At 44.4% G+C, this 15,375-nt stretch overlaps 1 protein-coding gene across 2 annotated transcripts; it reads right to left on the bottom strand.

Annotated features, from left to right (window-relative positions):
- Nucleotides 1–1,088: 1,088 nt before the first annotated feature.
- On the bottom strand, nucleotides 1,089–9,306 carry ccdc177 (coiled-coil domain containing 177). Of its 2 annotated transcripts, XR_004336686.1 has the most exons (3): nucleotides 8,893–9,306; nucleotides 4,894–8,235; nucleotides 1,089–1,630 (listed from the first exon to the last, which is right to left on the bottom strand). XR_004336686.1 is itself a non-coding variant. In XM_032546281.1 (2 exons), exon 2 carries the CDS (start codon nucleotides 8,221–8,223, stop codon nucleotides 5,695–5,697), a length of 2,529 nt encoding a protein of 842 aa, XP_032402172.1. In that variant the 5' UTR covers nucleotides 8,224–8,235; nucleotides 8,893–9,306; the 3' UTR covers nucleotides 4,889–5,694. The 2 variants fall into 2 exon arrangements, 1 of the variants encoding a protein (XP_032402172.1); XM_032546281.1 differs by lacking the exon at nucleotides 1,089–1,630 and having other exon boundaries at nucleotides 4,889–8,235.
- Nucleotides 9,307–15,375: the final 6,069 nt, after the last annotated feature.

Here is a 15,375-nt window from a genome sequence, read left to right as displayed (position 1 = left end):
GGTGAGCTCCAACGTTTACTGTCAGAGAAGAAGGACTGCTTGAGGTCAACCAAGTCTTCATAACAACCGCTGGACGCCATCTATCCATCTGTTGATCTGGTCACGCCAGGAAAAGACTTTCCTCTCCCGCTCCATAACAAACCGTCCACCAGTAAACTAGGAATGGGTCGCCACTGGAGTCCCTCGGCGAGATATTTACCCAAAATCTAGGGCTAAATCATCAGAGAAACAGAAAATCAACATGCTTCACGGTGGTCCCCGAGCCTCTGGAACACTTGAAAACTGTGAATAAGTTGAAAAGAGTCATTTCCTGGCATGGGATGAGTTTTACTCTGAATACAATCAAAGGTTCAATGTCAGGGTGAGATTGTGTGTCTGCACTAAAAGCTGAGTTTTAACACATATTTCAAGACTTTTGGACAATCGACTCAAATCAACAGGGTTGTGTTTTAAAAGCTGCGAGCTTTCTAGAAACAAGCTTTCTAGACGAGTGAACTAAAAATACAAACGATTGGCCTTGAGTTGATAGAACATTTTCTAAGACATCTCTAAATTTGCTTGACAGTAACTTCAGATTACTAGACTGTAAGCCGTAGAGTTGGGAGGTTCAGATTTTTGTCTTGCACTCGTTGAGGTTCAAGAAGCTCACCCCCACCAATTTACAATAATTCACTTGCGCAGCCAAACAGTCGCCGCAGTGCGCCACGACTGTCCGATAAGCAGGCCCTTTCAGAGAAAGAACGTTCCCTCTTTTGCTCTGTTTTAAAAACTGGAGTTGCTAACTTCCTAGACAACAGATTTACAGCAAAACTTGAACACAAAGCTAATTTTTTGAAGAGCTTCGGTTCTCCCGCCTCCGGTTGGACAAACAAGTCGCTTGTTCGTTCGGTTGGAATAGTTTTCCTCAAATTTAAACAATTTGTTGCTCACATAAAGGCTGACTTTGTGTGGTATGGAAAGATGAAATCAGTTCAGTTGTGTATCAAACAATAAAAGTACATTTTTCCCTCTCATACCTGATGCTTTTTTGTCGCATTGAGTACACGTTTCTCTTCAGGTCGCAGTTTCACTACTTCACTACAACAGTCTCAGCACGCCAACAGGGCTTGAAACATTTTATTGCAAAAATCACATGATATCATAGAGAAATGAAGTAGACAGGACAGATAAGTTAATTCCACCTTGAAGATCTGTTTATTTGTCCGGCTTTGCTTGCGTGTACGAGAACAGCGTCCGCTGTCGCCCTGAACCGTTTCGTTATTGCTACATCTCAAACCTTTTCTGATACAACAGTAGTTTAAAGAGAGAGAAAAGAAAAAAAAACCCATTAAATAACCAGAAAACCTGGGGGGAAAGCCAACATTTAAGATAAGAAGGTTAGAAGGACCAAAAACATGAACAGATTGATCAGCACGCCTTGGTATGAATAAAGCTGTTTTTGAACCGCGTACATTTGATTCGTTGATGCAGAAACGAATTCTCTCAGCAGCCTGTTGACGATGGGAATTGCGGATGAAAAAACCCCGAGTGTAAACAGCTTTCCTATAGGTACATTTCACAGAGGAGAAGTGCTTGTTGTGCAGAAAGCTCAGGCTTGGTTCAGTCATCTGCTCTCAATCACCTCTGGGACCTGCAGCGAATAGAAAAGATGAGGGATGAAATCAGTCAAAGTAATTTCATTTTTTAATATAGCACACATGTTTAAAGACCATATATGTTAGAATAAAATAAGCATATCAATGTAGAAAAACAGTAAGGTCAAATAAAATCAAAATACAAACGCGCTTGGCCTTGGTCAGGACTTTCCTGACTCGATAGAGTAGCTGGCTGTTGCATTTTCTAACGAGAATTTCTAAATTTGTCTGATAGACATAAACTGTAGGGTTGGGAGGTTCAGAAATTAACATCTTTGAAGTTGAAGTTTCTTTAGTTCAGTCATGTAGCCAAACAAGCACCGCGGTGCGCCAAAACCGCTTTATTGGGAAGTAGAGCTGAGTGTCGTCTGCGTAGCGGCTTACTTTAACAAAACCGACCACTCTGCGTCTTTCAATATGGGGCAGGTTTTTAGTATTGTGTGTGTTCAGATGTGTGTCATTTATTAATCTGCTTATTGCTACGTTCCACCTGCATCACAACACAGTCCAAATACACGGATAAAGCCTCAGCAACATGTTGGTCACTGAAGATCTCAAATCTTGTCTTTATTGGCCTCATTGCTTGAGCGCACGTAAGTGTACCTCACATTTAGTCTGCTGACCATCTATGATTATAGAAACAACCAAAGCCTCTCATTAATATTCACACGTCCAAGTCGGGAAAAGGATATTTAACAGACGACAAGAGAAAAGTTTGGCTGGATCTTTTAATTACTTAACGGCGACTTGCTGGATGTTTTGATTCATCTCAAAGGCCAAAACAACAAAAAAAAGGAGAAACATGCATAAAAGTCCTTCATGTCAATTTAGCCAAAACAAATTTACTTCAGCTTCCACTTGTAAACAAATGAAGAAAGAATTTTCAAATGAAGGATTTGTCAACAGACGAGTTACAGTCCTGCGGTTTCTTTAAAGTCTGACTTGCTGTTGCTAATTTTTTTTCTGAACAGATTTAAATTCTTTTGTTTGTTTTGCATTTCTTCTTATCTGTCAAGCAGAAGAAACATAAGACAATAAAAAGGAACAAATAAGCAGTCTGTTTCACAAAAGTCAATTAGAAATGAATAATCGTACGATTATATCCACTTGTGCACCAAAGTATAAATCCTTAGGCTTCTTTTGAATTTCTGTTGGTGATGCTTTCACGTCCCAGAGGGAGTAGGAGTTTTCAGTTTTGTTGCCTTTAATGAACATTGGGGGACAAAATCACCGTTGTCTACCTTATTGGCACGTCACTGTAGGTTCGTATTGTCATTTTCACTTTTTCAGGTGACCTTTGACCCACGTGTTTTTAATTTACGTTACAGTGTCACTTTAATCAACATGATTTCAGAGGCACTGACTTCAATCGACGACATGAAGCTTCAGTTTCTAACATATCACCACCTAAGTCTTTTTTTTTTGGTTTGTTTTGCAAAACGTCATTTTGGAAAAATCTCAACTTCTTTCTTTCTAAAAGGTGAAAAAAAAGGGACATTATTTTAGGAAGGCGTTGATATTAAATCAGATTCAGAGCAGATTTCAGGACCACCGATAGTTTCTCCAACCGTTATTCTGTTCTTGTAAAATGCAGTTGCGGCATTTTAACAGAAACCTTGTGTTTTTTTTTTCCTTTCTTTTTTCTTTTTGTTATACAAAAAGCATCCACAGAGGAAATCTGCTGCCTCATCCCGCTCTCCCCTCCACCATGATTATCTGCTTGGAGCCCTGCTCAGTCAGCCATAATCCTGCTGGCGTAATGCTGTGTTTTCAATTCCCTCAGGCTTTACGTCTCGGCCGAAAGCAGGTATAAAACACGTGACTGTCTGAAACGCTCTGCTTTCTGGCTGCTTTGCAAAAAGTTTCCACGCCCAAGACCTTTTCCCACACTTTTACAACCGCAAACGGCGATGGTTTTAGCGGGATTTTAATGCGATGGACCAACAGAAGAACTGTGCAGGATTGTGGCATGGAAGCAAAATTCTACACGGTCAAGAAAAGCAGGTGATAGTGACTCTGTCGACTAGGAAAAAAACAACAACTTGAACTCGGCAAATCGGGGCTTCGTGAATAAACGTTTTAAGACAATGAGCAGAAAGCTACAAGCCACGTAGCGACGGAGCAAACATGCGGATGATCATGCTGGGATGGGGACAAGAAACAAATTGAAGGGAATTTCAATTCCAAAATTTCATGGAGTGATGCTGAAAAGAAAAATCCCACAAGAAGTCTTTTAGAGTCTGGAGACAACATATCAAATGCAACAGGCTCAGCACATCCACACAAATGATGAAAGCTGTTTCAGCGCATGACGCTGAAAATAACATAAAATAACATGAAATGAAACAGGAGCACAGTTTACGACAATTTACTGTAAAATATTAGAGTAAATGGCCTTTTGCAGTGTCTTGCAAACGTATTTAGTGTTGTTTTTCTATATGTAGTCAAAAGCTGATATTGCACAAAGCATTCCCAGAAGGAAGCATGGTGGTGGCTGCATCATGCTGTGGGGATGCTTTTCTTTTTTCTTTTTTTCTGGGACCGATGATGGAATACCTTCCAGCATGACCCTAAAAACAAACCCAGAGGTGAAATGAAACGGTCAAAATTTTAAGTCTGAACCATATTATGTGTTGGAATGGCCCATTCAAAGTTCTTACCTAAATCTAATTGACCTCGAGTTATTTTTTGTAAAGACTGTTAAAGATGCCTTTACCCAAAGTTCTACAAATTGTGAATGTGGGGGCCAGGCGGGCCTTTCTCACTGCAACCCAAACTCCTCAGACCCTCGTTCAACTTCACTGCTTTGACTTCCTCTGTTTTGGTTTGTCACATCAGATTCCAGTTGTGGCTGCACTGCGACAAAAAGAGAAGAGAAAAGGAAAATCCAGGGGCTGCGTTGAACCTCGGTGAAACGCTTTCTCATGTAAATGAGGTTTGATTGATTCAATGTTTTTTGCGAGGCACCGTAACGGCGAGAAGACTCTGTTCAACACCAAAATCATGCCTGGGAAAAAAAAGAAACATCCAGAACGAACTCCCGGTGAACCATCCTCATTACCCAGCCGCTTTCTGCAACTCCAGCCAGATTTGCATTGCCACGGCAACAGCTTCATCTCACGTGTGTCGTTTCAGTTTTTCCATTTAATTTTTTTTCCTTTTTCACAGCTGGAAAATCGTAGGAGTGGTGGATTATTAAAACTATTGCCGCGGCAGGAGGCAACGAAACAGATAGACGGGGAGGTTTGAAAACACCTACCTGTCGACTGGGAGACGGTCGCCATGACGCTCTGTTGGAAGCAGGAGGATGGCACGGGGAGTCGAGGGAAGGTCTTCTCTCGGAGAGCTTTAGTGCTGACTGCACTTTAACACCAACGGGAAATAAAACAGAGAGTTCCTGAAGGGAATTTGAAGGAGGAAAGCTTGTGGTGCGATATCTACCGTCAGCGCCAAAAGGACGGACAAGCTTCCGTTCTCGGGCTCGACTTTCAAACTGTCTGCGTTTGTACAAAAAAAAAGGCGGGAGGGGCTGTCGTTTATTCGCGCGGGCCGGGAACCATTTGTGTTTAGCCTTTTCCTCGGGCTTGCTTTCCCACTAACAGGAGTGTTCCCTTGAAAGCCCCCGCAGCTGTTGTGAAGTTGTGCTTCCAGATAAACAATGACTCTTTCAGTCCAGCACAGCTTCCAGTCCAGTGGCTGAAATAAGACGCAGCTAAGGGCAAAAAGACAGAGAGAGAGAGAGAGAGAGACAGAGCGGTTTGTGTTGCCACAAAAAGAAAATTGTTCTGTCCACTCTAAACATGAAGCTGGCTTCATCTGACTAAAGGGCTTCACTGTTGAGAAATAGCTACTGATATGGTTTACTTCCCTAATACGGCAATAATACAAATCTGGATTTGTTCACTTTCACTTTCATGGGAAAAGTATAATAAAACTGCTGATGGGTAATGATATGTAATGTAAAAATATCACTTGTGTTGTTTGGAAGAAGGGCAACATGTGGAGTGACGAAGGTCAAGAGCCGATGATGTGACCGGCGGTTTGCGCCGAAGCCGTGGGTTTACTTTTCATCGAGACTCGCTTTGAGCTGCGCTTCCAGGGCCATCTTGTCAAAAGTGCGCGTGTTGGTCTCCTCCCGCACTTTGTCCCGCACGTGAAAGGACGCCCGGGCCACGGAGCGGGCGCTCTCCAGCACTGCCTTCTTCTCCCTGAAGATCTGCTCGCTTTTCTCCAGCTTCCTCTCGATGGACTGCAGGAGCTCCAGGCGCCTCTGCTTCTCCTCCTCCTCCACCCGTTGCCTGTTGAGCTTCTGGAGTCTCTCCTTCTCCTGCCGACTCTGGACGGCCCGCTTGGCTTTCTCCTTGGCCTTCTCCTCGGCCAACATGGCGGCCTGCTGGGCTCGCTTGGCGGCCTCCTTCACGCGGGCCTCCAGGACCTGCTGCTGCTGCTTCTCGCGTTTCTCCGCTGCCTTGCGAGCCTTCTGGATCTGTTTCTCCTCACGCTTGGCCTTCTCCTTCAGTTCCTGCCCCCGGCGTTCGACTATCTGCTCGTAGTTCTCAAGGGAGCGGTTGAGCTTCTCCTCTGCCGCCCTCTTAGCTTCATCCCTCTCTTCCTGTTCTCTACGGGCGATTTCTTGTATGAGGGCGGCGTGACGCCTCCTCTCTGCTTTATTCAGACCTCGCCTCTCCTCATGGGCCTGGTGCTCCCGCTCCTGTCTCTTCAGCTCAGCTATAGTAAGCTTCTCCTCCAGGAGCAGTCTCTCTTGCTCCAGCACTGCAGCCCTCTCCTCTTCCAGGGCCTTCAGGTTCTGTTCCTGTAGAGCTTTCTTGTGCTTCTCTTCTCTCGCCGCCTGCTGCAGCCTCAGCAGACGGCTGCGCTCCTGCTGCTCTGCCAGCTCCTTCCAGCGCTCTTCGTGCTCCTCGGCCTGCCGTAGTTTGGCAGCGGCTGAGTCGCGCTCCTGCCGGCAGATCTTCTGCTGACGTATCGACACCTGGGTCTGCCACACTCGCTGGCACTGGAGCACCGCCCGCTGCTTCTCCCTGTCCTCTTGCTCCCGCCGCAGCTCCTCCATCCGGCGCTCGCTGTCCCACTGAAGGTGAGCGACGTAGCGGGTCTGGCTCATGATGTCTTCCTCTTGATATCTGGCGAGCATCAGAGCTGCGATCTTCCGGTCGCGCTCGGACACGGCCTTGAGTCCTCTACGCTTCACCTCCTTCACAATGCGCTCCACCTTCTGTGTTGTCTGAGGGGAGTGGCTGAGGTCTCCGAGGCTGAGGCTGCGACCCATCAGGGAGTTGAAGGTGGCCATTGTGCGAGCTCGAGGACTTGACATTTTGGCCCAGTGATCTCGTGCACCATCCCAGCTGTAAGCAGATGACGCCCCGGACTCTGATGAGGTGCATGTAGTCGTGGTGGTTGTGGAGGTTGAGCAGCAGACGGGATCCATCCTCCTCTGTAAAGACTCCAGGGAATGGCTTTTCCCTCGGGCCTTGGACTGGAATCCAAGATGTCCGTTGTGCTGAGAGAACAGCCCTCTCGTTACTCCGTTCAGAGGTGGGTTGGAGTTCTGAACGGCAGGCTTCGACACTGATGATGTTAACGTCGAGTTGGCTCTGGGAAAGGAGGGGGGTTTCGGTGTTGATCTGGGAAAAGTGTTGGAAGATTTACCACCGGCAGATTTCTTGAGCACCGGTGGGGGATCGGATGAAACTGGATGTGTGGTTTTCGTATGTTCGGATGATAAGGACACTGAAGCTTTGACTGATCCTTGAAATAGACCCTTAGAAGGTGGAAGGGATGTTTTGGGCCCAGACTTTGCAGGTGGGGTAGTTCTAGGTTGCATGGATTTTGGGGAGGTACTAAGAGTAAAGGTGGAGGCTTTCGATAGGATAGTTGCACCCGATGCTGCAGGTTTAGAGGGAACTCCCACATTGGGAACTGAGCTGGAGGAAACTGTGTCAGGTTTAGGAGGCACACCGATCCCAGATGTGACTTTATCCACAGAGGATGAAGACGTGCTGCTGTTGACAGCTGCCTGCAGAATCCGTCTTTTCTCTTCCCTAATGATCCTCTCCCTCTCTTCCCTGCACTGCCTGAGTTTGCCATGTCTGTCCTTCTCATAGACTTCGAAGAGACCTGTGGCGACACGCATGGACCGGCCCGGAGCCTCCCGGACAAAGTCGGCCAGCGGGCGAGGCAGCAGCTCCACGGGTTTGACCCCGCACCGAGCGCATGCCTCCAGAGAGCGGGGGCTCGTCAACACATAACGACTGCCCTCCGCCTGGGGCGAATCAAAGTTGTACAGGTCCAAGTGAAGTTTCGGTGGCAACTCTGCGTCAGTCTGAGTCTGTGGTTGCTGAGGTGCTGCCCCCTGCGTGCTGACCTGCGGCCCCACCGGAGACGCAGTGTGGCAGGGGCTGGGCTCCGAGCTGCCAGTGGGTGGCGTCTCGAAACCGGCGTCGCCTTCCTCCTCAGTTGTCGTGTCATCGGACGGTTCTGGTAGTCGAGAGTCTTCAGCGGCCACAGTTGGTGCGTCAAGTTGTGGCCCTTTGCACTTATTCTGCTCCTCAACATCTGAGGGGTCGACCATAGTGGGCTCACACTGCGGGTAAAGAGGGCAGGGATCAGCGCAAGATGGGGAGGATGTATAATACACACACTCACACACCCATGCACACACACACACACACAAAAATGGATGTTAAAACCTAAATCATAAAATTCAGCTCAGATCAGCGATACCGTCTGTGGGGGAAGGGTCAAGGCAAGCTTTCAGGGATGCATGCATGCATGCATGAGCACATGTTCATACACTCAGTGATTTTTCACCAGATGAGACATTTTCCCTTTGGGGGAAGTGAAATAACGCACAGAAAAACATCACAGCCCTTTAACAGAAGGGCTATTTTTGGCAGAGTTACTAGGCTGAGAGAATTTGATTACTCATAGCCATGTTTTTTTCTTCTTCACACAATCGACCTACATGTACCTACACACATTGAAGCCAAGGAAAAATATGGTAAAGAAATGAGCCGAGTATTGTAAACGAGTGTGGGCCAAATTGATTATAGGCGCGCACCTGCTAACAGTGAAGGCCTGGACTTTTCCACAGTGATCCACATCAGGGAGAAACAACAACTGAATGACAGTCTGAAGTCGTAAACTGCTATAAATGGAACAGACACTTCGGCTAATGTGAATACGCGGATATTTGGTGGATTGAATGCAATTCTGTACGACGTAGTTGATCTCTACTGACCTGCCAGAGTGCCAAATGTTTTCTAAACCAGTGCTTCTTTCCCCTTTAATCCTCGCAGTCTCCCTTGCTCCCTGCATAATAGCAGGCTTTCAGGAAAAACGGCTCCGGCCGCCGATCCAAAGATGGAGCATCACCTCGCCGCAGCCTCCAGCGACACGATGGAGACAGATGGAGCGCTTCGCCTCGCAGCCCGTCAGCCTCTTTCTGCGGCGGAGCTCCAATCGACACAGAACGACCCCCGAACGGGATTTTTTAAAATTATATATATATATTTTTTTGTCTTACTGCGTCTCTCATCAACGGCAGATGTATTCTCTCCCTCTGATCCTCCCTAAGTGAAGCGCATCGCGTAAACATCCGCCGTCTCCACCTGCTTCCCAGCAGCTCGCCTCGTCTCAGCATCCTAAACTCCGCCTTGTTGAGGCAAAGAGACAAGAGGTTTGTTCACCCAGCTTACCGCTTTAAGATTAAAATGTTGTGAATAATAATAATAATAATAATAATAATAATAATAATAATAATAATAATAATAATAATAATAATAATTACAGAGGAAAAAATTAGGGGAGATGTAGTAGGAGTAAAAAATAAATAAATAAATGAAAGTGTCGCGAATAAATAAATAAATAAATAACAATATGGTCATTGAACTGTAAGCTGTCTGCACAGTTTCCGGCTTAACCGTGTTAAAACAGGGCTTGACTGTGCTAAAGAAGGAAAAATAATAAATAAATAAATAACAGTAAGCGTGCATACAATTAAAATACAATACCGAGTAAGTTAAACAAAGATTCGTAATAAATAAATGCGGCGCTATTCGCAACGCTTCCGGTTTTACCACGTTTAAAGGGCTTACACGGTGTTAAAGAAACAATTAATAACCTCCGGGGGCACGTAATTACTAAAATAAAAACATAATCAAGAATGAATACATAAAATAAAAACACTTAAGTAAAATAAGGGAAAGCCATCAGTAGCACAGATGCGTAACAGCGGGCATCGTTAACAACCTTGTGAGGTTGTGAACCTGTGTGTAATTCATCAAAATGGACACAGGAGGGCGCCGCAGTAACACTGTCTGGGGCGTTGGCCAGGCGCTAACAAGCGGTGGTTTCTTTCTTAGGATAAATGGAGGATTGAGGTTATGGCGGATTTTTTTTTTCTTTCTTTTTGCTCCAGAGAAGAAACGAAGCTAAAAAAAAAAACCCAAACAAACAAGAAAAACAAAATATTAAATAATACTGAACTGATTTTATTTGTTTTGATTTATTTCTGTTATGACTCGTGTACTCTATACTTTCTGTCTGCTCAGCAGCTTTAGTCCCTTAACCTGATTGTCAAATGAATGCATGTGTTAAACTTCACATTTCACAACAAAGAGAAAAAACAGCTTTGTGCACAGTGGTTCCCAACTTACAACTAAATAAAATGATCTGAGAATAAGAACATTTTTAAATAATAAAATGACCGTTTTGCACAAAGTATCCATGTCTTTCCCCCCCCATTGTGTATATTAGATCCACAAAGTTCAACCCATTTTGTTGGTTTATTTTTAAAGTGCATTAATGAGGTGAAAGGAAATGTTTTTAATGTTCATAGAGAAATTATAACAGGTTTGGCATGCCTTTGCATTCAGCCTCCTAAATAAGATCCAGTTCAACCATTTGCCTTCAGCATTTGCCTCATTAGCGAATACAGTGGACCGGTACACGAGAGCAGCATAAGCTCTGTATGAATCCAGCTCTTCAGTGGAGGCCAGGGAGGTTTGTTAGAGAATATTTGTGAGCAAACGGCGTCACGGACACAAAGGAGCACAGGAATACAGCGGTGGGGAGGTTACCAGGGTTAGGTTGTAAAACTATCGCGATCTTTTGCGGATTTCACAGAGCAAAGAGACAAAAGCGTAACTCTTTGGCATACATGCGAGACGCTGCGTCCAGGTGAACACTAACTGCACATCACATGATGTAATATATGGTGCAGGAGGCATCATGCTGTGGGGACAGGAGACTGGTCAGTGTTGATGGGAAGATGGATGCAGTCAAATACTGCGATGGAACCGTCAGACACCGCAGGATATTGTTTTATTGAGTTCCCTGTGGGATCAATAAAGGTTTTGGTTTTTTTTAAATGGATTTGAATTGAAAACACCTTGGACTGGGGAAGAGATTCACCTCCCAGAGGGACAAGGACCCCAAACATACACTGCTGTGGTTTTGTCCAAGTCAAAGAAAGGTCCAGTCAAAGTCCAGACTTAAATCCATTTGAGAATTTATGACATTACTTGAAAAACAACTGCTGTTCAAAGACTTACTCTGTGTAATATCACTTAGCCTGGACTATTTTACAAAGAAGAGGGGACACACAAACTTCCTGTGGCCTTGTCTTTGTGTCATTAATACGAGTGTGCATGGAAACTGATGTGAACGCATATACTGTACCTTCTGCTGCCAAGGTACGGAACACCAAGAAGGCCAAAAAGGTGAGAAATTTAATGTGTCTTTCATACGCAAAGTACGGTATTAACAGGTGAGCATCTGCAAAGGTGTGTAAATAGAGCAGGAACGCCAGAAAATCACTTTCATCCAATCAGCGTTTTCCTCGATTGAAAAAGAACCAATCACAGCCAACAAGTTAAAATATTCCAGGAAGTGACGGGAACTACACGACTTTAGGATTCAAGAAAAAACACAAGAAAACAAAACACAGTTAAATTTTGTAAAAATTCGAGCATACAAATATGCTTCCTTTGTACATCTTAGGTAACATTTCTACATTTCACCATATCTGCCGCCACAACCCGCTTGCTACACCACAGACTCTCGTACAAGCAGAGGAGCACTGACTGCGTTCCCTCACCTGTCACCACCGGCAGCCTCAATTAACGCGCCGAAAGCCACTCTCTATAACCACAGTCGTCTGGTGTGGTTCAATGATGATTAGATAACCCTGAGTGAAAACCACAGTGATAACGACCCACTAAACTCCTGACCCGTTGTGGGGAACAGTGCGGGTTTAATTGGCTCCCTCCTGCGCGCCATATCAAGTCGACTCCGGGTAGCGAGCGATGACAGGGAATGTGGTAGCTGGCTTGTTAACTAGGGGGGCATAGAGTCTGGCTGGGTGGGTGGTGGAGGGGGAAGATGGGGGTTCAGAATGGGGCACAGTTCACTGGCCGACAACATTTCCATGTTTCTGTTTTGGTTTTCGGTGGGCCGGACTGAGGGGTTCATCGAGAGGTGAGCCGCTCGGTGCAGTCATGGAGACCACCGAGCAGCCCAGCTGGAGGGGGGGGGGTTACACTGAAGAAGACTGTCTCTCTATATATAAATCTACATTTTTATTTCTGTACAGCTTTACGTCTACTCACAAACAAACTTTCATTTGTTTTTTTATCTAAACTGTTGGCGACACATGCAGATGGATTCTGGATTCACTTCTTTTTGTCACACTTCAATCAGATCATTGCTTCAAAATCAAATTTAACTTTAATTAACTAAGAAAGCTACTTCCACATGAGGATTTCATTCATGTAAAATCGACTTTTTTTTCTTTTTCTTTTTTTGTTTTTGTTTTTAGCTTTACACCAAGTCATAGTCTTGCTCAATCATCAAAAACATACCTGGAGTGTCGCTTTGATTCTTTCATGCATGTTCGAGAAATCTTTCGATCTCACGCGGCAACGGATCAGCTGTGCTAAACGTCCGTTTGGACCCAGCATCATCTTAAAGGCGCAGCTCGGTTTCCAAGGATCCGATCTTTTGCTTCACAGAGCAGTCCTCCCCCCGCGACTCCTCCACTCAGCTCCTTCAGACTAGCCAGCAGCGATTAGCAAACACCTGGTGGAACTGAGCATCTGCTGAGCTGCTTCTGGAACTTTTAAAGAGACAGAGGCCCAATTTCAACCAATTAAATTGTGACATGAAATTTCTTTCAAATCATATATATATATATAATTATTATTATTATTTTTAAAACAACTGAATTTAACATAGTTACTTGTTTGTGCTATAAAATGATACAATGTGGCTGGAATACACATGGCTCTGTGTGTAAAAAGAAAATTCTGTCTTATTGTTAAATAATGAGCTAACGTTAGTTAAACCCGTTTATTTTTGTTCAGTTTTACTAACAACACCGAGGCCTGATTACTGTGGAATCAAGACAAGGAGAACCTGTCCTGACACCATTTGGTATTTTATTTAAATAATTTATTGTGAGAACAAACTTAGTCATGTGATTTTAACTGCGTTTCTTATTTAATGGAAATAACCACAATCGTGAAGTTGTGTTTTTTTTCTGACGTTAGTGGAAAATCGACAACGTTTCGCACACATTTGTGACAGAAACGCAGCTACTGGAGCAGTACTGAGATGAACTACAAACTAATTATGAATTTGGGTGACTTCTGAAGACAAAATGTACTCTCCACTTTTCAGATTTGAGCTCATACAGTTTTTGAAAACCGTAATTCACAACTCAGTGTTACTGACACCAATAAAGCACCGACTGGACAAAACGTGAAGGATTTTAAGGATTTTGAAAACGTCTCTTTTCCTGTTCCATTTATGTTTTTTTCTTATTTGTTTTTTTTTTTTGAAGCAAACCAACGGTGCCTGCATTGATCGGACAGAACCAATGCAGGCACGTTATTAGAACCATAAATTTCAGCTGTCCAAAGACTGATTTTGACTCTTAAAACAAAACAAAAAAAGAGGAAAAGACGATGTTTCACACGGATTGTTAGACAGATATAGTTCCAGAGGCGTGCGGCGGTGTCTGGACGTGTCCTCTGCTACAGTTTGTCTCTTCTCTTCCCCTGGACGCTCGCTGCCCTGCTGGAACCCTCTGGGCCTGTGAAGACCGGGACCTCCTGCTCCCCCCGCCAACCCCTCCAGCCTCGGTTCGCTGACAGAAAGGGCCATATTTTTTTGGACAGTTTCAACAACTCCCCCGCTTGACCCCTTGCTTTTTATCCTCCCCCCTCTCCCTCCAGCTCTGGTGTCTGCTGGACCGAACAGGGCTCCATTTTTGGGGTGTGTAGTGCTTCACCCCGCCTCCCTCTCTCCTCCGCTGAAGAGGTGAAAAGGTCCCAGAGACTGAGCTGTTAATTCAATCAGGAGAGCGGTATGCTCAATTAGGCATCCATAAGGGCCCTGGATGGGCCTGGGGGCCCTGTGGAGGGCAGGCCGCCCCGTCCCCAGGAGGTATTAATTGTGGATGACAGTGTATAAACAGTGGGGTGAATAGACAGCGCAGGTGCGAGACCCCCAGCCCAGACTCAATAGTCCTTTTCACACCTGCGACTCTCTCTGTTGCCACTTTCCCTTTTCACTCACTTTGCACAAAAAAAAGAGAAAAGAAGGGGAAAAAAATATCCCTCATATCTCACAGTTAAGCTGGCTTTCCTGGGTTATTTATTTCCATCTCCAAGCGTGCGAGTTCGCGTTTTGAAGAGGGGAGCAGTCGGCCAACTGAGGCCCCCGAATGTGGCTCCTCAATTTAGAAGCTAGTGAAAATTGCAGCCAGTACATGTAAAATATGTGGAATTTATAAAAATGAAATCCAGATGATACTTTAAAAAGCGAGGAGCTTTCTACCTGACCCCTGAGTTTCTTTTTTTTTTTTTTTTTTGTTCAGCATGCCACCCTCCCCCCTTTCCCTTTCTCTGCCTGTCTTTCACGCTGTGTTGTAAATGTGTTTAGTTGTCTGAGTTTCCACAATATATCAGGTGAATCTAGAAATCTTACAGTATTTATCATGCATAATGGTTCAGTCCAGGGTTTTACATAAGACATCAACCACAAAAATCTTTTTAAATGTATCTGAGTAAAGATGCACATGAATAAATCAGCCTTTTTGTTAGATTAGTGCAATAAGAAGCTGAAAAAGAAAGAAAGACAAATGTTCAAACAGGTTTAAAAATGGAACTGATGTATACATATTTTATAAATCACTGCTTTACTTTTTAAAAGTTGCTCAGTTTCTAAGATTGTCTCATTAGTAATCGATGATTTTCTGTTTCCCCATCATTGATCCATATTTAACTCGTCACAGTGTGTGCGAGAACAGAAGTAAAGAGTGAAATCCAAAACATTTACAAACTCTTTACGTTTGGCAGGAAGACCAGGTTAAAGCGTCTTTCATTTCCTACAAACACATAGACAAATCGAGTTAGCTAAATTCTTTGGCAACTTCAGCTGGAGCTGGGAGCCGTGATCAGATGAAACTGTTGAACTTTTCATCCAATTTTCATAAGGGCGGTTGTTGTTAAAGTTTACAACTCCAGATGGTTTTTGTCTTTTTCCACTTATTTGCTCCATACAAGACCAGGTTTGTTTACATGTAGAGACCCTGTACCAGCAGTGGCGCCCCAAAACAAGGAGTCCGGGGGGCCGTGACCCCTCCTTGAAAACTTCTAAGAAAAATAGAAAGAAAGAAAAACTAAATAGTGAAATGAAATATATATAAATACAGTTTGGG

The sequence above is a fragment of the Xiphophorus hellerii genome, chromosome 19 (genome assembly GCF_003331165.1).
Source record: "Xiphophorus hellerii strain 12219 chromosome 19, Xiphophorus_hellerii-4.1, whole genome shotgun sequence".
In the NCBI taxonomy this organism is placed as follows: domain Eukaryota; kingdom Metazoa; phylum Chordata; class Actinopteri; order Cyprinodontiformes; family Poeciliidae; genus Xiphophorus; species Xiphophorus hellerii.
Note: the sequence above shows the minus strand (reverse complement) of the source record. Positions and strands in the feature narration are given on the sequence as shown.

Coding starts and splice junctions, on each gene's coding strand:
- ccdc177 (XM_032546281.1), bottom strand. CDS start 8,223: ATGGTCGACCCCTCAGATGTTGAGGAGCAGAATAAGTGCAAAGGGCCA.